This window comes from Ictidomys tridecemlineatus, chromosome 6 (genome assembly GCF_052094955.1).
Source record: "Ictidomys tridecemlineatus isolate mIctTri1 chromosome 6, mIctTri1.hap1, whole genome shotgun sequence".
NCBI classification, from domain to species: Eukaryota; Metazoa; Chordata; class Mammalia; order Rodentia; family Sciuridae; genus Ictidomys; species Ictidomys tridecemlineatus.
This window is the reverse complement of record NC_135482.1, coordinates 132,863,184-132,886,382: the sequence shown is the minus strand read 5'-3', so window position 1 is coordinate 132,886,382 and position 23,199 is coordinate 132,863,184. Positions and strand designations below refer to the sequence as shown.

Here is a 23,199-nt window from a genome sequence, read left to right as displayed (position 1 = left end):
AACTTAGCCAACGGTATTATGGTGTTTAGGATAAACCTGACTTAAAAATAAATTCCTACCTGTCAATACTTAGAGCACAGAGACTCAGCACAGTGATTCCCACGGAGGCTTTCTGTATGAAAGGCACCAGCTTACACATCTCAGCTCCAAATGGCCAGTCCTCTGCCAGCAGCTGCATGGGGGAAACATGGAGCTCTGTTAGGGAGGCTTTCACAGGACTCCCTCTGAACTACATTACTTAGCGCAGAGTAATTAACATGCAAGAGGAAGATAAGACATCTCAGCACTCATTCTTTTTCTCAGGGACTATGCCTTTGAAAAGCACTCGTGTTTGATATACGGAAGGGGAGAATGTGTGGGGAATAATGAAATGCAGCCAGCTTATGAGAATTCATCATGCATGCACAGTCGCTTGGTCTGAATCCCCTCTGCAAGGCCAACTGGGGGCCCTTACTTAAATTTTCCTTAGAAAATTGAAACGGCATATTGTCATAGAGTGTCAAAGCTCAGGTTATGGCCAATTAAAATACAGGTTAATTAAGAATAATGATAAATTTTCTTAAGCTGAGGAGGCTAGACTACCCCCATGGAAACGTACTCTGGAGAATAGTGTGTTCATTCATGCACTTGTTCATTCCCAGTGACTACTCACCGAGTATTCACACTGTTCCTTGACACATCGGGCACAATCCTGCCTACTTCAGGGTGTTTGCTCTAAATCTTTCCTTATCCTGGAAGGCTTTTTCCCCATAAACCCACTTGGCAAAATCACATGCTACCCTTGCCCTGCTTTTAGGACCTGCCCTTTTCAATGTGACTGACCCTCACTACACTATTATAGTAACCAGCTGGGCCTCCCCACGTCCCTTACCTACTCCACTTTTTTTTTCATCTGTAGCACTTCCCAACTCTTACTACATATAACAGTTGCCTATATGTTTCTTTAGTTTTTTTTTCTGATTCCCTAGAGTCTAAGAATATCAGTTCCATAATTGCCTAGAATAGTGCCCGACACACAGCAGACGCGCAGTAAATATCCTTGCCTCTAAAATATGTAGGCACAGCAATACAATGAATGAAAAGACATAGTTTTTGCTTGTGTGTGTTTCTCTTTATTCTAACTGTAGACTATGTAACCTTCTATTATTAAATGTGGTTATTTTCTTTCTTAGGTTATATGGGTGTGTCCCCCCGCTAACAATTGAATCACTTTAGGTAAACATCTGGACAGAATATTCACGAGGTTTTGAAAATAAAGGAAAATATTTCAAATCTATGAGGTTTCTTTTTTTTTTTTAAAAAAGGTTTTCTAAAATAACCTTCTGAAAGTGAAAACTGTTTTGAAACACAATTGGTTGTTTCTGTCTTTTCAACAGTTAGGAAAACTCAACTGTGTTTGTCAATCGAGGTTGATTGCTCTTTAACTGGAATGGCCAAAGGCTAATATGCATGTCTAATTATGAATATGGCTTGAAGGTGGAATACAGGATTAGTTTCATTTCTAAATGAGATAGGAAAGATTACACAAATACATGGGACAGATGTTGGAGGACTGACCACATATGTGCTTACTGTAGGCCCGGACAACCTGCAGGGCCAGGCAGGTTAACACAAGGCAATAAAGAGAGCCAGGTGTAAGCATGCCATCAGTGTCAGGAAGGCAACAGGGAGTAGTGGAGTCTGGGGTAATCCAGGTCAGAAAGGAGCGACTCTAATAGACAAGCTCTAATAGGTCCCTCTTTTCTAACGACCCACCAATACAAAAATCTATTGATTTTTCAAAAGAAGCCAGAAGTAGTTGTAATTTTTATATGAAATTTCACAATTAATAAAAGCTGTCAACTAATTCCTAATTTAAACTAATATGAAACACTGTTACACACTGTTGTATTAACAAAATAGAACCGTGGGCCAGACTATTTTCCATCTTATGACTTTTAGATTAAGCAGTTGACTCATAACTCTGCTTAATTCACTCAACTAATATTTATTGAGTATTCACTATAAGCCAAAGAGCATTTGGAATTGAGGATACATATCAGTGATTAAGGCAAACCCCCTGCTTAGTCTGGGGAGGGTGACAGACAAAAAAACCAAATACTTGATATGGTGTTACACAGAAGCTGTCATATCAAGAGGGTGGTGGTGGGATTTGAGGTGCTTTATTGATAGGCTTCCTAGTAAGGTCTCTTGGAGGAGATACCATCTGAGTAGGGACTTGACCAAAATCAGAGAGTAACACATGTAAAGGGTGTGCTAGAAAGCAGACAGAGCATGTGCAAAGGCCCTAGGGGTAAAACAAGACTGATGGACTGAAGTGGAAGCAACGAAGGTTCTCAAGGCTGAAACAGAGTGACCCAGGCCAAGTATATAAGAAATAAAGTTAGAGAGAGAAAAGGAGTTGTATTTTTTTTTTTAAACTGAGGATTGAGAACAGGAGTGCTTTACCCTAAGCTACAACCCTAGTCCTTTTTCATTTTGAGACAGGGTCTCTCTAAGTTGCTGAAGCTGGCCTCAATCTTTACAATCCTCCTGCCTTAGCCTCCTGAGTTGCTGGAGGCCTATACCACTACATCCAACCCTGAATGCTTTTTCGAGGAAATTCATGATAATGTTCAGAGTAGGGAAAAGCATTACATTATTTCCCCTTTTTAAATGGTCACTGTGACTGCTTAGTATAGAAAAAAATGTAGAGTCAAAAAAGAAGCATTGGTGGCAGGCTGGACCATGTGGTGCCTTTATAACTGAGCCCCCCAAGTGAAATTAATAGAAGGTTTTCTTTCTTAAGAGGCTTGGTCCATTCTCCCTCCCTAGTTAATGAATCCCCAAATCATATTCATGTGCCCAATGTATAGCAAACACCAAACATCAAACACCAGGCAGAGCATATTCCTCCTTTCCTCAGCTGATCAGACCTTGAACACATACTCTCTGTTCCCATTCTTATCAATTATCAATCATCATTGACAAGCTTGGTATCTTTACTGCAGAAGAATGAGCTAACAGGGTCACAGAGTGATTTTATAAACTTGATTTGCCAAACTATAGATTGCTTATCGGTTCACCAGACGTCCATTAGAGTGAAGAAAACTACACACCCTGGTTTTATTGAAACTTGTGAAAGTACCAGTTTCTGCCTTTTGTGCTCTTTTCCCTTGTATAACCCACAATTACACTTGCTGGGGGAAGGTGGATCTGACTTTCCCTCAATCTTTTTGATTGATACCTTCTCAATTAAACTTTCTCTACCCCAAACTCTGGTGTTTGATGTTTGGTGCTTGCTATACATTGTGCACATGAATATGATTTGAGGGTTCACTGACAAGTTTGTTGAACCAGCCAGGAGTGTTGTACCCATGGTGAACTGACCCTAATACTATGGACATCTGGAGAGCCCCTGAAGAGCCAAGGTACTGTTTGTCCGGGGGATTTCTCCAGACTGTCTTCTGTAACAACCAGTCACTTTTGGTGCACAACACTTGAAGCAGAGAAACTCATGAGTTTCATAACTTTTGTCCCTTTTTCTTTTCTTTAAAAAAATTTTTTGTGTGTGGTGCTGGGGATGGAATATGAGGCCTTATGCATGCTACACCCCCAGCCCTTGGTTTCAATTTGAAACAGTTGAATGAGTTGCCTTGGGACGTGTGGCTACAAAATTCTTTCTTTCCATTTTTATTCAATTTCTTGGATTTCATGTATAAGGATCCCCTGGGAAAATTTAATAGAGGAACCCTTGCTTCATAGGCTTTAGGCTTAGGAGAAAAATGGCCCATAAATAGGACCCTAAGTCATTATACCGCCTGACAATTAGAAGTATTTTGTAAGAGAGAAGGCAAATGGGAAGGCTTCCTGTTACTTTATCAAAGTGGACCTGCTTGGTGCAGATGTAAAATCATCATTCAGCAGGCAAAGAAAAACTTAAGCTTGTCGTCGCTGATACAGAATGGGAGAAAGATAGAGAAAAATCTTTAAATGTTTTAAGTCCACAAATGGCTCTGCTACCACAAGCTCCTCAACTGGTGGTTGCAGACACTCCATCCCCTAATGGGAGCATAGAGTAGTAGAGAAATTATTCAGAAGGGAGGAAAAGTCTATAACGGTTTTCTCTCCTATACCCATCAGGGCACATAATTTGGCCTAACCCACACCTAACGCTGGGGATGTAACTCAGTGGTAGAGAACTTGCATGTGTGAGGTCCTGGGTTCCATCCCGAGCAACACACACACACACACACACACACACACACACACACACACACACACACACAGATTAAGAAGCCCACGCTCTCCCTCCCTTAGATTTAACATGATTTTTCCTTATATCACTAGAGGAGCCTTAACTACAAATGACAGGGAGGATCAAATTAATCTTACAGATAAAAGAAGGAAACCTATTCTGAAATTAACACATGCCTATCTCCTGATTTAAAAAACCATATGATTGTAACTGGCTATATCAGGGGAAACCTTTTTCGTAGCCTTTGGAATGTCACTTTGGCAACATGAACTTCAAGCACAGCTTTCTATCAATGCCAGAGTGCCTAGCAAAACTGAATGTACAGGTAACTTTTCTCAAAAGATGGGCTAGAGATAGCTGTTTCATCTAAACATGCCTGATATTGATAACTGGCTGGATAACCAATTTTTGCTACAGAATAACTGAGGACTCCTTGGAGGTACCAGAAGGTAGCTTGAACTGGGTATGAAAGAGGAAGTACAGGTGAACAGGAAGTCAGAATCTTCCTGGATCACACACATATCTGGGTGTTCCTAAAGAAAGACCATGAAATAACTAATTTCAAATATATCCCTTACAAAAGAGGAAAATGTAATGAGATTATTTCTGATGGCCTTTTTAAGTTAAGGTCTAATATGATCATGCCATTCCCCACATAATATGCCTAACCTTCCAGTGAAATGGCCAAATTCTGAAGAATGCCTGTAGAGGCTCTCAGGCCCTAAAATAACATGGTACAGAATCTATACTCAGTTGTTCCCAACCCTTGCATTCTCTTGGTTCACTGCACTAGGCTGAAAGGATACCTTTTTCTACATCCCACTAGAAGAAAACTCTCAAGAGGTATTGGTCTTTGAATGGCAAATCCCAAACCCCATGCCAAACAAAAAATTTGTCAGGCTGTGCTTCCACAAGGGTTTAAGAACTCTCCCACAATCTTTAGGGAAATACTAGCCAGAGACCTAAGGAACCTTCAGCTAAAAGAAAGGATCCTCCCATAATATGTAGCTAACCTTTGGTTGTAAGTAAGAACAAGGCAGCTTTAATGGAAAATGTTGTTCAGATCTTAAACCTCCTGGCTGAGAGGGAATATACAATTTCCAAGAAAAAGACCAAAGAGACTGTTAACACTTAGAATTTGAGCTCCTAAAGAAATTAGCTCCACAATTAAAGCCCCATGACCTACTAATAACTGTGTGGTTTTCTGGAGATGGTCAGATTTTGTCCTATCTGGATTCCTAACTCAGTGTTCATTGTCAAATTTCTTTCTGGGCTTTAAAGGGAGGACACCAAGAATCCTTACAATGGTCTGAGGGATGACAATCTGCTTTCTACCAGATAAAGTATAAACTGCTTGTTGGTTTAGCTCTGGGTTTCTCCAATTTAAGAAAGACTTTGAACCTCTTTGTACATGAAAAGCAGGGACCAAGACTTGGGGTACTAAGTCACAGTCTTGGTCCTTCTCACCACTCTTAGCTTACTTGTCAGAGCAATTGGATCAAAACTGCAAGAGGATGGCCTCCTTGCCTCTTGGCAGTAGCAGCAACTTGTGATGTTCTCCAGGAAGCTGAAATGTTCACTCTGGGGCAGGCAGCACCATGAACCCCACCCATCTACCCACCCACAGCCCACATGGTGTCCTTCCACTGTTAGAATAAAAAGAGGTCACTGACTGACTTGAGGTTGATTGGGAGGATATCAAGCTATTCTGTTAGACAGCCCTAATAAAAAATTAAAAGTGGTTCCCACCCTAAATCCTGCCACTTTATTGCCCATTGGCTTTGATGATTATGTTCAGTCACTGAATAAATGTTTTCCATTGGACGAGACCTGACCAACAAACCACTGGGAACATCAGACATAGGCTTTTCACTGACAGTACCTTTCATGGATCAAGAATAGTGCCAGATCCAATGTGTCACTGTCACCTTTCAAGAGACCACTGAAGCAAAGGCCCTGCCCTCTGGCACCTTAGCATAGAAGGTTGAATTCATTGCCCTCAGAAGAGCTCTACACTTGTGTATAAATAAGGTGGTCAATATTTATACCAACTCCAGTTGTGCATGCTCCGTGGTTCCTATCCAAGGGGTGATCTGGCAGGAAGAAGACCTGCTCACCTTCAGTAATAAGGATATCAAACACACTTCAGGAATTTTGGCTCTATTATAAGATATTAATGAACCAAAGAAAATAGTCATCATAATTCGTTGCCGGGGACACCAATAGCTGAAGAAAACCCACTAGCTGACCAACTTGCTAAAAAGGCTGCACGAATCTTGAGTTGTGAGGATCTTTTGACCCTACCAGTGTCACAAACTGATTTAAATCAATACCAGCTCCATTTTGCCCTTTGAGACTTAAAAAGACATAAGAGTGGGTGTCTGAGATGTCTTTCTCTTGTGCCAGAGGCTATACTAAAAGACCTCTTAAGATAATTCCACTGGAGTACCCATTCCAGTGGAATAACACCCTGCAGTGGGTCCAGAGATACCAGATAGGCCCCAACAGACAGAGTCCTGTCCAACGAGATGGCTCAACAATGTTCAGTCTATGCCAAAAGTACCTCAAAGACTCAGCCTCAAACTTGTGAAAGGGAATTCAACACTAAGGGTGAAGTCTTAGTGAACACTGGCAAACAGAGTACCCGTGTTGCAAGGGCTTCTAGAAATTTTAAATATCAGTTCATTTTCTCCCATACATAAAAGGCTTCTGAAATAACTAAAGCCTTATCAAAAGAAATAATTTCTAGATATGTGCCATTTATGTCTATACAAAGTGATAATGGGGCTTCCTTTGTGGCTAAAATAACTCAAGTATTCAGTCTTGGGCCTCAACTTGGAAAATACACGCTTCATGGACATCACAATCTACCAGAAAGATGGAGAAGATGAATCTCACTTTAAAAAGAGCCACTTTAAAAATGTGCCAAGAGACCAACTTGACTAAGGTGTTGCCTATTGCTTTGCTTTGAGTAAAGGTGGCATCTAGAAGCAGACTTTGGTTCATCCCATATGAATTAATATGTGGGAGACTAGTCCAGGCCCCCCACCAGAGGGAGACTTGACTCTAGAAGAGGAATCACAATCATTGGTTATTTAGAAACCTTAAATGAGGTCTTGACTTCTATTCATGAGTTTGTTTCCATCAGGTTGTTGTTCCCCACAATTGTACCTCTCTACCAGTTCAAGGCTAGAGACTGAGTCTTTCTCAAATCCTGGAAAGAAGAATGATCTGAGGATATATCACACCCAACTCAAGCTAGTCATACCCTAGTCTGACTCCAAAGAACCCAAAGACCAGGGGACAAAGAACTTGATCACAGACTTAAACCTTCTCTTTAAAACAACTGCTTTTAAAAACTAACTGGCCAAGACAAAATGTGATTTCACGTGTATCATTACTGGCATTATTTTCCTTAGCTACATTTTGTCATTTCCTTGGGAACTAGCCAATATGATTTCTATTTATATTATTGTTTTCCTCACCCTTGTTCATATAGAAAAAATAACTCTGATGATCAGGATCTCTCAAACTCTATAAGGCAGGACATTTAACTGATTATTGGATATATTACTGAAATCCCTCTTGGTTTATGACCATAATCACGACCCCTTGGCTTTACTTAACTTCCCATGGTTACTAACTTTACTGTGAGATATCATAAAAGACCCTCCAAAGTGATATGTAGAGCCTAGGTGACAATCCAGGATCACATGTACCACCTCTCCTGGTATTTTCTTAATCTCTCCATGCTAAAACTTGAGTTTTGTCAAATACTCTGAGGTTATGACCTATCCTGAGCCTTTCAGTACTACCAAAATTAATAGACCACTTAGACATCCTCTTAACCAGGAACAGTTTAGCTAAATTCTGTGTAAGAGAAATCCCTGATTACTAGGCTCCTGTCTCTGATCAAGTCTGCCAACAAAATAACCACACTCTTCCTCTTTGACCTATGGAGGGCTCAATATTCAGGATGCTCCGAGTCTATACTCCTCCTACAATATATTTTTAAATATATTCTCTGTTTAAAAACTCCAGACTCTTATCTTGATTTTCAATAAATAAAACACCAATCAGAAGTTCAAAACCCAGTGGTTACAGATGCATGGTTTGATCTAGTCAAGGAAGCCTTGCCCTGAGACTCAAAGCTCAATTTTTAAAAATTATTGTGGATTTTACATTCTCTGACAGGATACCTATTTGTCTGTGGGGACTCTTTGAAGAAGTAAATACATGATTGGAATTGGGGGGAGGGTTGTCTACTGGGATATCTGGTCACCTGTCTTTTTATCCACTTGTTCCAAGAAATTAAGCACTTGACTAACTCTATAAAATTATTCTCAAGATCTAAGAGAGAGTTTTATTACTATTTACTGGATAATAGGAAGATGGATTTTGGTACACATTTGGCAGAACCTTCTTGCCCTGATGGGAGTTAGAAGCCCATGAATACATAATTAGAAAGCTGTCTATTACCCTGAAGATTATAGCTAATGAAACTGCTAAGGTCATTTCCCTTCAGCAAAAAGGAATAGATTCCTTAGCTAGAGTAGTGCTTGATGACCACATTGCTCTAGAATATACCCTAACCAAGTAAGGTGGGGTTTGTGCTATGGAGAATCCTTCCTACTGTGTTGCAAAGTAATGCCTTTGGTGAAGTTGAAACTCATGTTGAGAAGTTCATAAACAGGCATCCTGGCTTCAAAAATATCCCAGAAGCACCAGAAATTAAAAGGCAGGTACCCAGGATTGTTTCCCTGGACCCCCTACGGCTATGAATCTGTATTTTCTCAGATGCTTAAATTCTCAGTGTCCACTTTACTGATCTTATTTGTGATTTATGCTATAATTAAATGTGCTTCAAAATGTCACAATAAAACATTTGTAAAAAAGAGCACAGTCTTTGGCTTTTACACAGTCTTGAATTTACCCTTGGAACTTGTAAATATTTTGAATTTTAGGTGCAACAATTTCATTCCTGTATCCCCTATCCTCCACTCCTTCTCAGCAATAAGTACCAGATGGGTCATCATCTGTCGTCCTTCAAGATTGAGGAATAATAAAATGGACAGAAGGGATTTGTAACAGTTTCTATAAGGGAATTAATAAAATACTTTCTCTTATAAAAGGCTTGGATCATTTTTCCTCCCTAAAGTTAAAAAACAACAACAACAAAAAAAACCCAGATCATATTCTTTCTTCCCACTCATTAAGCTGACCAGACTTGCACACATACTTCCTGTTCCCATTCCTAAAAGTATCAATTATCATTGATAACCTTGTTATCTTTATTGTAGGAAAATGAGCTAACAGCAACACATGGTGATTTACAAGCTTGATTTGCAGAACCATAGCTTGCTTGGTGGTCCACCAGATGTCCACTCTTATCAAGAAGTCTGGGAACCTTGATTTTATTGAAACTTGTGAAACTACCAATTTCACCCCTGCATTCCCTGTTCTGCAACCTTTCCCCTTATATAACCCATACTAATGCTTGCTGGGAGAAGGTGGATTTGAGGCCTTGTCCCCTGCCATCTTGGGAGATACCTTCTCAATTAAACTTCTATACTCTGAGCATCAGTGTTCAGTGTTTGCTGTGTATCAGGCATAAAAGATATGACTAAGGTTCAACAGTGTGCTGGCCTGGGGAGAACAAGTGATGAACCATGTCTATTTTGAAGGTAGAGCTAGCTAGCAGAACTTGCTGGTGGGTTCAGCATAGAGATGCCAATCATCAGTACACTCACAGAGCTATATCATGTAAATAGGAAAGCCATTTACAGAAATGGAGTAAACTCTGGGACCTACAAGTCTGAATAATCTTGGAACTTGCTTTAAAAGAACAGCCAGTTGCCCTTGGAACATAAAAATAAAAAGATTCCAACTGGTTTCAGGGATACTGGGAGACCTGGTTTGGTATAAATTATTCAAACAATATTCTGTCCAGTTATTCTTATTGTCTTTAGATGAATAAAAAAAACCTATACTTACATGCCACCAATGTTGGTCTAGGCACCATACAAAGCACTTTATATATACCGTATGATCAAATTCTTAAGGTAATCCTGTGAAGCAGTGCTACTGTAATCCCCGTCTTATAGAAAGGAAAGCTGAGGCACTTAGAAGTTTATTCGTTTGCTGTGTTGGTTTTAAATATGTCCACTTTTATATATTTATATATTTCTTCCTTCCAATGACAAAGCCTAATTTCTCTTTCTTGACTATGGATTGGACTTGAGTGATTTGCTTTTAACCAATAAGATGTGGCAGAAGTGATGATGTGCAATGTCTGCGAGTAATTTGTGAAAAGCATCATGGCATCCTCCTTGCTCTCTCTGGATCACTCAGTGTGGGTGAGGCCAGCTGCTATGTCATGAGGCCACTGCTTGGGAGAGGCCAACATGCAAAGAGCTAAGGCCTCCTGAAAATGAGCAAGAATTTGCCTTTTGTGTGAATGAGAGGATCCTCCAGTCCCAGTCAAGCCTTCAGATGACTCTAGCCTCAGCCAGTAGCTTGAGTGCACCCTCAGAAAGACCCAAAGTCAGGACATCCAACTAGGCCACTCCTGAATTCCTGAATTACAGGCACAGTGGGAGATAGTGAATGTTTATACTGTTTTAAGCCACAAAACTGTAGGATGATTGTTCCTCACTGGATAACAATACATCTGTCTTGGGTCACTCACTTCAGTATTAGATACACATGTGTACCCAGCTGGTTCGACTCCAGAATCTACGCTTATAACCACTGTGACACCTGCAAGATAGTGTTTTTAAGAACTTATCTTACAAAAATAATACTTGGAATTAAGTAAAATATTTTAAAACCCTTAGCTATGTGTTAAAAACAGTGGTACAATGTCTAAACTCAGAGTTAATTTTTTCTTCTAATAACCTAGTATGATGGTCAACTTTATGTGTTTATTTGACCAGCCTCTGGGGGCCAAGATTATATATTTTTGGGTATGTCTGTGAGATTAGCATTTGATCTGGGGGCTCAGTAATGGGACTCCCCAGTGTGAGTGGGCATCATCCAATGTGTTGAAGAATAGAACAAAGAAGGGGGCAGGAGGAATTGACACCTTTGGCTTTCCACCTCATCTCATCTTCTCTGCTCCTCAGAACTGGGATTTAGACCATCAACTCCCCTGGTTCTCAGATGTTTGGAGGTGGACTCAATTATACTGGCTTTTCCTGGATTCCCAGGTTGTAGATGGCAGATAGTGCGACTCCTTGAACTCCATAATCTCTTGAATCAAATCCTCATTATCCACTCTTGCATTTATCTATTTATTGTACTGGTTCTATTATTTCTCTGGAGAAATATCTAGCTACTCTACTTATATAATATCCAAACATTTGGTTATTTTTAAAAATTATATTCCTTCTCAAATTGTTTCCAAATATGTTAATGTTGATATCATGTAGGTACAGCCATCAGAAGAATCAAAACGCACGAGTGTCCAGGCCTTTGTAGGGGAAGCAGGCCAGCCAATGAAAATGAGTTCTGCACTGAATCCCAGCTCTGTTTCGAGGTTGCTATTGTTTTTGGCTCAGCCTAGAAACTGGATTACAGCTCTTCATACCACTGGGAGGCCTGCAGCCCAACCTCTGACCCAAGCTATCACAGAAGATAGGGAAACATAAACTGAAAATTGTAACAATGCTCTTCAAATTCAACACAGAGATAGTAAGAAACCTACTCATAACTGAGAGATTACAATTTTCCACTCTTAAATATTGAAAGGAAAAGGTCTATCCAGAAGGCACCATTATCCTTCATCAATTTTCAGTATTTCATGCTTTTGATTCAAAGCTGGATGCTACTGGTTCTGAGAAACCGGGAAGACAGGGTAAGAGTTTGCACTGCTGCTTCCAATATTTTGTAGTGAGAAGGATATTATTCTACTAAAAGCTCAGCCTTTGCCTCTCTCTGATCAGAAGGCTCTGTGGAGACACAGCACAGCCTGATACCCTATGACAGAAAACATGCCCACCATGATGATGCTCATCTTTGTCACTGAAATGCCACTAGCAAGGCAGTCTCTGTGCATGGCTTTGGAATTTATTTAAATGCAAAGACATCAACTTCTTATTTAATGTAAAACCAAGTCCTGGGTATGGGAAAGCTGTGAAGTTTGGTAAGAAAATCATTCTCACCCAAGATGCCATCTTGTAATATTTGGTGAGAGAATGTTCTTACAGACTTTTTATGATTCCTGGACATTCACTCTTTCACCAATCACTAGAAAAAAAAATAACAGTAGTCAACATCTATAATTTAAAATCGAATAAGACAACTTCCCCCTCTGCAGAGGAAACTGGTTTGCTTTATTGCAAGAGGAAGCAACTTCAAACCCAGCGTTAACACATTTCTTAGTCCCTATTTTTAGTTTTTTCTTTGGACTTTATCCCATTAACTAGATAACTTAAGGGCAAGGTCTAAATGCCAAAGACAAATCAAACATGTAAACAAAAAAGTCAGTCCCAAGCTAGGGGACAGCTCTGTGGTGAGTGCATGCTTAGCATGCATTAGGCCTTGGGTTCAATCCCCAGCACCAAAAAAGAAAAAAGTCAGTCTGACCACTAAAAGGAAATTGGAGTTCAGTATCCTTTCCCATGAGTTAAATTTTTAGGTTCTGATTAAAATTAAGTTTGAAAAATCTGTTGCCTAATATTTACCAAATGTGAACTAGTTAGCAGATTCTCCCGCAACTGACACTGATTTTCACATCATGCTGTCTGATCTAACTGAATAGATTTGTTAGGGTTAAGTCCTCCTTGGCAGTGCTGTGTTCCCATGACAAAGTGGTAGCTTACGTTAGTCCTGCTCCCTTTTCCCCTCAGGCTTATATTGTTCCCCAGCACATTTCTTTTGGATGATAAAAACAAACAAATAAATAAACATAGTGGTTCTAAGGTTCCTATTTGAGGCTGGCCACCATTTCATAACTTTATGTTGGGATGACCAAGAAAGAAAAAAAGGAGAATTTAAATAAATTACTTTTATATTATATCATAAAATTATTTTTATGTTACATAATTTTAATTTTTTTTCTAAAAGGATAAGAAGCATGAATAGGAAATATCCTCCTTCCTTTAAAGATACTGTAAAAATATGAGATCTCTCCAACTGAAAGATTTACATTTTCATTTCTCCTTTAATTAAAAATTACATTCCTAACAAATAAAAAAAAAATCTGTTAATACATACCCTGTTCGTGCCAAAAGGAATTAAGCCCCCACAGGAAACTCTAATTGTCTTGCACTAGTAAATGTTCACTTGCCTCATTAACCAAACATACCACTTGCTTTTTCTAATCTTTAAATTTGAGAGTATACACTGAGCTTTAACTGTTTCAGAATATTCTACAGATTTATAATGCGTAGCACAGTGCCTGGCACACAGAGGCACACTGAGTGCTTTTTGAGTAAAAATGAATGAATGAGTGAATGAATGAATGCATTTGAGCACAAGGCAAAACCAATGATAAACATTTGTCAGAAGCCCTTTAATCTCATTTTCTGAATATATTCTTTGGAGAAATGCGGTGACTGTGCATTAGCTTTTTGCATTTTCTGGTCCAGGTGGATGATCAGGTCTTCCTGACATGCAGAGGCAGGAATCTGGGATCAGGGCTTGAGGGCAGGCTGTACTCTTGTTGGACTTCTGTCCTTCCCAGCAGGCAGGAAAAGGTGAAAGACAAAAATTCATCCCCCACTCTCTTTCCTACTCGAACTTGTCAAGGAAATGACTGATACGAAACAGATCCTACTGTTTCTCACCATCCAATGTGACTTGGTGAGGAACTTCTGTCCCTGGGGAACTGTAAGTGTGATGAAGGTGGCTGCTATAAACATGGACACTGTAAGAGATGACAATTTAGAGGGTGGGTGAGCGGCTCATCAAGGAGGACACTGGTCTGTTCCATCTTGTGATGAATTATTAGCAGCATTTGTTTCAATAGACCGGTTACCGAAGTGTTTTTACAAAGAGTCGGAAGAGGAAAATAAGGGAGTGCTTGCACATCACGGCCCGGGAAAGGGTGTATTCTCTTTTTATCTAGGTTTCCTATAGCAGATAAGTTTTTCAGTGTTTGAATAAGATAGGACATCCCCATTCAAGGATTTCCATGTCAGAACTCTTTTTTTTTTTTAATTCATACATAGAATTCAAAGGAAGCTACGGTCAAGTGTATAGAAAATTTTTTTGACATTCATTGTATTCGTGCCCTCGGGGGAAAAATATAAATTACAAGTTCTACTCTGCGAACATCAAAATGCACTTAATCACTCAAAGATGGTGATATGTGGGTTAGAAATATGTGAGTCAGAAATAATGGCAACCTGTCCCCCAGGGGCTCCATTTAAATAGGTCATGATGCATTCAGTACCCCCTGGAGTTGTGCCAGGCAGAGTTCCTGGGGAGTTTCTTTCATACACACCCATAAAACATAGGGTGCTCCATTGCTCTGGAAAGATTCCTATGACTTACTGAAATAGAACAATGGTTTTATGTTGGCGAATTAAAGTTCTTCTAACAAAACCTCGCAGAGAAGCAGAGACAGAAAAGATATTTTGAGTATATTTCTTAGGAGAAATTGAAGTGTACCTCAAATATATTTCTCTCTAAGTATCACAGTAAAATTTATTTCTAAGTCTGTAATAGACCAGTAAGAAACTGGATTGCTACTCCCCTATTATCTGAACTTAAAAGTATACCCACAGTTTATGCTTAAAAACTGTCATTGAGCCAGGTGTGGTAGCTCACAACTGTAATCCCAGAGGCTCAGGAGGCTGAGGCAGGAGGATCATGAGTTCAAAGCCAGCCTCAGCAATTTAGCAAGGCCCTTAGCAACTTAGAAAGACCTGATGTCAAAATCAAATGTAAAAAGGGGGTGGGGATGTGGCTCAGAGAGGTTCAGTTTTCAGTACCCAAAATAAACAAACAAACAAAAAAACCCAACAACTTTCATTGACTCATTGGATATCTTGAAAAGATCCAACCAAGCCATTAGATTCATTTATCTGAGGTAGATCTTCCAAGATCAGGGGACACCTGAAGAAACCTATGGCCTTGGAATAAGATTCTCCAACTGAATGAATTGAAAAATCCTCATTAAGTAATTTCATGTCGTACTTAGACCTATTTCTGTCGGTGGGATATATTAATGAACATTGATCAGCTCACTGTCAGAAGATGTCTATTTACTATGGAATTTTAAAACTCTTAAAATAGTTTGTAAACACCAAGTGATGTGTACAATGTGAACAACCCAAGAATAGTTTTCCTCCTTTCATGAAACTGAGAGAAAAGTAGAGACGGGAAACAGATCCAAAAGCCTGAGTACGGTTTGGAGCCTCAAAGAGGAGAATTGCTAGAAAAATGCTTCAGTCAGCTTTGATAATAAATTTCTGAAAGAATGACCTTTATATCCTCTTCTTCTGTTCTCTCTCTCTTCCTCTCCCCACTCCTCTACCCGCTTCCTGCCTTTTACCACCACATCTGGTCTATTTTCTTATTCTTTTATATTTTCACTGGAGGGTCTATAGATAAAGAGAAATAACTCTAATACAAAATCCTTGGGAACGAAATTAGACAAGTTGTTGGCCAAGGTATACCCATGCCCACACTGAGCTTTCTTTCTCCCAAACATAACCAACCTCTTCTTTGAAAACTTCGAAAAGAAACTGTTTCACATCATAAATTACATCTCATATCTTATGTCAGCTCAGGCTTTATCTGTCAACACCCTTGAAAGCACTTAATCACTTATTAACATTTGACATGTTTCTCTAAAAAGAATCAACTATAGCTTATGAGCCACTCAGAGAACCTTATACGGTTTTCTTTGTGAGACGAAGAAGAACATGGCTGCCTGGTCTTGAGACAACAGAGTCTTGGCCATGTTGTCTGTTTGTACAACTATGGAAATATCTACAATCTTGAACAACTCACTTTAAGTGTGCAAAGAAAAAAAAATGTAAATGCTTTGATAGGTAAGTCTTGCACTATTGAAAGAAAATGTTACCTTGACATTTTTAGAGACTTGGATTTATGGAGTGACCAAGTGTCAGATCAAAGGCAAATACAACGAATTCCATAGAGTCAACCTAGGGAAACTTTCATTGCCCAGGATCCGATGTTTGCTAACCCTTTGTCACAGGAATGTATGGCTAACATAAAAAACAGTGCATTGGAAGCATGAAGTCTGGAGTTTTCGTGTTATTGAATTCTGCTATTGATCTGTTATTTGGTCATGACTAACATACCCTCATACAGACGGGACCAAGCTTTCCCCCTGTTTTCTTTTGAATGTTTGTGAAAGTCTGAGTAGAAAAAGTCCATAGAGTTATATGTTGTATATAACAAATTTTTTTTCCACAAGTATTAATCTGTTATCGACTATTCTAGGTACTTTGTTGGATGGGTGTTGGGAGTATTTATTTGTTATTTCAGGTCATCCAGAGCTAATAGTCTTATTCTTAACACATTTTAACAAACATAATACTTTGTGTTTACTTGGTGCCTCTTATTTTTTTTTTTTTTTGCTATCAATAAGTAAATCTCAAAGACATATAGTTTCCATTTTTGGCATAAAATGCTTCTGCCATTAAGATATCTTTAAATGTCACTAAAATGTCTTAGTTATTGGACTAATTATAATATTATTAAATTAGAAGAAATTAGACTCCCTCCCTAATGATACCTGTGTGTCTTTTATTTCTGCATATGCATATACTGCAGTTGATTGATGAGAAAATTATAACTTCAACAGTTAAATTTGATGGTGTTTCATCAACTTCTCCTTCTAACTATGAAACTGTTTAATTATGAACAAACTTGTTAAGTACTAGAAGTAGTCTAAGACAGGATGAGAAAGATGAATTTGATGAGAAATTCTGGCACAAAATATCTGATTACCTGCCAGGTTCACTTCATTGAAAACTCATTTGTGGGCTCAGTGAAGCAATTCCACCACATGCCAGCATTTTAATGTTATGTATATTCCATCGTAACTAGTTAAACGTTAAAGATCAGCAACTTGGCCTTTCAGAACTGAGAAGGCGACCTCCTTACCTCTTTAGGCAGCCTGCAAAGTCTTAACAGCAAAACCATCTAAGAGTACTCCAATGAGTCACGAGGCTGCTTTAGCTTTTCACTGGCATCGCACACCTGATTACATTTGGATTCTTATCAAGCTAGTTAATGCAATACTGATAGCTGCCTTATTAGTTTACAGATTATTTTTCAAATTCAATTTGCTTACACATAAAAGAAACTACATTTGAGAATTTTATTGACTCAATTATCCATATAAATATAGTATAAGGAGAGTTATATTGTTAAATAAAATCCAAAAATAATTTAAGAACTCATTATTTGCTCAAGAATTTTAAATTTCTTTCCAACCTGCAACCAAGTCATTTTAAATATCGCTGCTAAAGCAAACTAAGCAACAACATAGAAATTGTCCCAAATACACTCAGTACACAAGTATACTCAGCTCTTTTGCTTTCTTCATAGCTTCTTGACCTCTGAGTGACCACAGTTTAGTAGTCAGATAACAGGTTTTAAGTGGAACAAACATCTAGATGACCCTACTCATTTTAGCACATGTAAGAAGAACACAGTGAGAAGCTTGTGAACAAGGAGAGAGTCACCCCTGCATTAGATAGTTAAACACTAGCCACTGGTTCAGATGTATAAAGACCTCGTAAATACTGGAAATCAATGAAGATTCATAGACATTTTAGAAACAGATATTAATATACATACATTTATGTGGAGAGGTTATATAAAATAGTGACTAGTACTAAGAGTATAATAACTTTGAAATGCAATGTGTTAGTATCCATCAAAATCACAACTGCATACAACCTCTGAAATGGTAACTTCACTTTTAGAAATTTACCCTCTAGAAGTAGTCATCTATGTGTGCAAAGCTATATGTACAAACATGTTATTTGTAGTTATATTTGTAATAACAACAGCTAAAAATAATTTAAAAATCAGTTTCCAGTCTTATTCAGACACACACACACACACACACACATTCTAATAACATTTATCATTTGGTATCTATATGCCAGGCCCCATGCCAAGTGATATTCATCTATCTACTTATGTATCTGTACATTCATATAACATTGAATATTTCATGTATGTATGGGTGTGTACACACATATCTATATTTATTTTGAAATATCCACTTTGGATGTGTGAATTTTCCATTTTCATCTGGATTGTGTTGTGCAATATAGGCACAGCCTTATGTGTACTCATGTGATGGGTAAATGAGGCTTATGATTTTCAGCATGTTCACTAGAGTATTTGAAGTGCTTCAATAGCCACAATTTGTTCAGTGTTCTTAGACTCTCCCTGATCTTCAATACAGGATTTCCTGGCACCGGAGGCTGGAGAGTGGGCTGACTCTACCTGAACATTTCTAGGGACCCAGCTCCTGTAGGGAGGCCAGGCAGGGCAGGGCAGTCATGTCTCCCCAGGTTGTCAGCTCCTCATAGCAGCACCCCTGTGAGAAGTCCTGCTCCATTTTATAGCTGCATCAAGGATTGTGGCTTCCAGCAAAAAGTGACATTCTCTGGCTTGCAAATTTATTGAACACAATAATTACTGAACTTCAGATTAGTGTTAAATAATCATGCAATCCAATAAATTAAATTAATCAACACTAAATAAATTAAATCAGCAGACATTTTTGCACCCACAGAATGTATCAACAAAAGCTATGGGGGACTCTATGAACTTCCAGAAACTGTGTAAGTTGGATTCTCAAAGAGAACTATAGCACTGCACTACCCCCTCCCACTAAATTAGAAATTACTTGCTCAGAGATTCAAGTTGCCCACTTTGAGATACATTTAAATGACATTCATAATTCACTTAAATTAGAAATGATTCTCTTTAGAAATCATTATAAATGACTACTCTGAAATTCTAAATGCGTTTTAAAAGAACTTACTATAGTGCCACAATTATTTACAGGAATAGATGACTTTTAACCAGTCCTGGGTTAAGCATTTCGTGGAATAAAGTCTTTAGAGTAACATCCACTGATATTATTGTCATTATACACTACAGACTATCTGAAAGGTATTTCAAGAGATAGAAATCCTCAAACAAATTAAATTAATCCTAGTACTTGTTTACCAAGTATTCTACTTGCCACGTGTCACATAATTCCACTAATATACTCAGATGAAGTCCTAACAATGCTCATTGGAAGCCATGCTCTGCCTGATTACACTTGGTGCAGTGGGATGGGGAGGACCACAGGTTCTAGGGCCAGATGGCCTGGGTTCATGCTCAGTTTAATCACTTTTTAGTGCTGTGACATCAGGCAAGTTACTTCACCTCTCTGATATGTAGTTTTCATTGTTCTGAAACAGGGATGATAATAATAATACCTTTTCCATAAAGTTGTTGCAGTGATTTAATGAGAAAAAAAAAAACACTCATCTAGTACATAACGAGTGTTGGATTAAGACTTAAGTTAAACCAAAGGCAACAATGTAGGTTGGTTCCATGTTATTCAAACTTAGCAATGGGACCTAATTTATGTAATGGATTTGTTTCTGCCCAATGTAGAGAGCTAGATGGTTAGATATGTAATGACTCATTAGTTTATTTAAAAAGTGAAATTTTGATAGACTGGATGGCTTCAGGGAAAAGGATGTAACTGCCTAGGGAAGGAGTAAAGTAATTTGAAATGAAAGGAAACCTAGGTGCTTAGTTAGATAATAATTTCCCCACTTACGGAAAACACTCATTTGATCAGACAGAAAGTAAGATGGTCCTGGAAGAACTGATTTACATCTGATCTGGAGGTAACACAACAGACAAAAATATTCTCAATCCCACCTTTCACACTGTACTTCAGCTGCTGGCTTTTTTAGGGAGGTTTCTAATGGGACTAGATGTGTGAGTTTTTAAATTAAGATCTTCCTAAACAGAACTTCCATAAAATTCTGAGCAAACCTAACAAAACTAGATTATAATCTCCCCTTTGTTAGGGATCTTGTTTCACTTTTTAATTTCTCACAATACCTTGTATTGAAAGTTTCTCTGTTCCAGTTTGATGAATTGAATTGAAATGCCTCTGCCAAATGGTGTGGTATGACTTAGACTGTGGGACTCCTTAAAGAACAAATGGGTCACCTCTTGTCCTACTAGAGTTGTGACTACATATTAACAACTATTTTCATTGCACACTTCTCCAAAAAAACCTGTAGAGTTCATCAGAACCAGTTGCCATCTAGGATTTTGGGATTTCTTCAATTTATACCCTATTTCCTAAAGCATTTCCCTCCAGATCCTGAATCATAACTTGAGTCTCATCTCTAAATCTCAGAAGTGTGTGGAATTCCTTTAAAATATGGCTATTAGGGTTAGGATTTCCATTCATGAAGGGAAATGTATAAGTCTGCCTTATGGTAACCATTTCTGCCACAGAGGTCAGAAAAGAGTATCCCTTACAGCAAGTCCCAGCCCTATAGTCCATTTTTCTGTCTTGTACTGAGGCTAGGGGTGACCTTTGGCAATTTCAGAAAGTGCATTCTCATTTCCTTACACTTTGGTTGTGCTTTTATATAGAACTTCTATTGCTGCTGGTGATAAGAAGGTTGGGTTTTAGATATCTGCATAGCTCTTTAAAATTTTCCATCTTTTTTCACTTAGATTGGTTCTCTTATCACCACAAATCCATAGAAGGGGGCACTAGCAGCCTTATCGTAGAGTTGTGGAAACTGAGACCAGAGGTGTTGGGATGCATCCAGAGTTCCAAAACACCCTGGAGTCAAACAGTATGGGTGCATATGTTCTGCCTGGTTCTTTAAGCCTGTTTCCTTTGATATGTGTATGGTAATCACACAGCAATATTAACTACTGAAACCATTGTAGACTTTAAGTGCTTCTTGGTCCCTGAAATAATCAATGGGGTACAGTCATATGTCATGTACTTTGGAACCTCACAAATTTTTGTGATCTTCTGGCTTATTGTGAGACTTTCAACATCTTATCATTCATCTGTAAAAAGTGAAAATATCTACTTGAGGGTTGCAGGAAGGAGTCTGGGAAGTAATATATCTAACCCAGATATGTTGTGACCATTCAACTAAGAGCCACTTGCAACAGATGAAGTTTTTCCAACTCACCTGCCTGGGCTTCTTTCTTCTTGGCCATCTGTTTCCTAAAAACCTACTTCAGCTCCCCCACTTTCAGGGTCCTTACAATGGTTCCCAAAGTTAATATGCATATGAATCACCAGAGCACACTATGATGCAGAATCTGATGAAGTCTGAGGTAGATTTGCATTTCTAACAAACTGTCAGATAATGTCAACGCTGCCAGTTTGTGTACTACACTTTTGAGCAGAGAGGATATACTCAGATAACTGGAGTTCAGAACTAGTGGTTTTCAAACTTTACAGTTTAACATAATCACATAGACAGCTTTTAAAAATACAGATCATTCTGCTCCACCCCAGAGTTTCTGATTTGGTAGGTTTGGGGTGAGTAGAAAAAAAAAATCTTCTTTTCTAATAAGTTTCCAATGATAGTAATGCGGATGGTCATGGGACTACACTTGTCTTAATAAGTTTAGCAGAAGTTTACTAGACCAGAGAGAATTTTAGATCAGAAGATAATTTGGGTCCAAAGCTACTGTTAGGTGGGGAAGAATATTCTTGAGGAATCTTTTTCTAAAGACTGTTTCATGTCCCTCTTTCCAGATAGGACCCTCCCAGAAGCCCGCCAGGATATTAACAAGGAGCCCGTTCTTTACCTTGTAGACATTGATAGGAATGTCAATGACGATGTGCAGCAGGTCTCCCAGGGCCAGGCTGGCAATCAAGATATTGGGACCATTTCTCATGCACTTGTTCTTGTAGATGATTCTCAACAGTGTGGAGTTCCCGATGATGCCTAGCACGAACACTAGGCAGGATACAACCGTGTTGATGTATTTGAATGTCTCCTTGATTTCAATGTTTCCTTGGCATGGGGGAAGGGAGGGAGTGCGTGGCAGGGGTCCTGCCACTTTCCCTCTTTTAGGCTTCTGTGCAGGTGCTAAGGACTGTGACAGGCTGGAGTTGGAATTTCCCGACCAGGAGGTCTTAGTAGGCGGCGTCATTATCTCTCGGGTCCCCACAAGCCACGAAGTGGCGCGGGCTGGCGGGAATCCTCTCTCCTCTCCCCTGACCCCCGCTACGCCGCAGGCAAGAACCAGCGCCATCAGGGCGCATCCGCACAGGCTTGGCGGCGTCAGCATGCCGCTTGCTTCAGTGGGCGTCCGGTGACCGCTGTGCTGCTTTTAGTCTGGATTCCGAGAGGAGAATTCAGACAGGACACTAGGATCAGCTACCACAAGCCCAACTCTGCGAACGCTAGCGCAGAACTCAGAAGCGTCTCCACTACCCGCGCGCAAAAGTAACTTAAGTTTGCGCGCCAGTGGGGGGAACTTTGGCTAGCGTCACCCGCCCGCGCGAGTTGAATCTCCTTCCCGACTCCTCTTCCAGTGTTATTTCCTAAGTCCGGCCAAGGGGTAAATCACTGGCAGTGGGGCGGGGCATTCTGGAAGGGGTGTGACGGGGAGGGAAGGATGTGTGTCCCAAGCAAAGCTTGCAGCTCTTCGATGTGCGGGGAGAAAGACAAGTATGTTTTAGTTAAACGTGGGGAATAGGGCATCAAAGCGGCACGAGGCCAAGGGCATATGCTATTTGCCACATTTTGCTGTGTAAGGGACCTTCAACCACCCAGCGTCTGAATTTAAAGACACCCCCGGGCGTGCGAAAAGCCGCTACTCCCTGGTGGACTGCAAAAAGGTTACCCCTGGCATCGCCCTGGAATGCTCCTGTGGACTAAGAAAAATCTGAGACTTCTCAGCTCAGTCCAATTTAGGGGAATATCCGCTTTGAATTGGAAGGTTCTGCCTCTTCCAAG

The 23,199-nt window shown here is 39.4% G+C and overlaps 1 protein-coding gene and 1 long non-coding RNA gene across 2 annotated transcripts in view; one reads left to right on the top strand and one right to left on the bottom strand.

Annotated features, from left to right (window-relative positions):
- The window catches only part of LOC144365034 (uncharacterized), a 152,194-nt gene that overhangs the window by 55,684 nt on the left and 73,311 nt on the right, over nt 1–23,199 (top strand). The window lies entirely within an intron of this gene.
- Ednrb (endothelin receptor type B) overlaps nt 1–23,199 on the bottom strand; it is a 31,397-nt gene that overhangs the window by 7,750 nt on the left and 448 nt on the right. The window contains exons 2-3 of the mRNA XM_005324792.5: nt 22,043–22,575; nt 60–172 (exon numbers count right to left, since the gene is read on the bottom strand). Coding sequence (XP_005324849.2) covers nt 60–172; nt 22,043–22,528 — 599 coding nt within the window. The 5' untranslated portion in view covers nt 22,529–22,575. The remainder of the gene's footprint in view (nt 1–59; nt 173–22,042; nt 22,576–23,199) is intronic.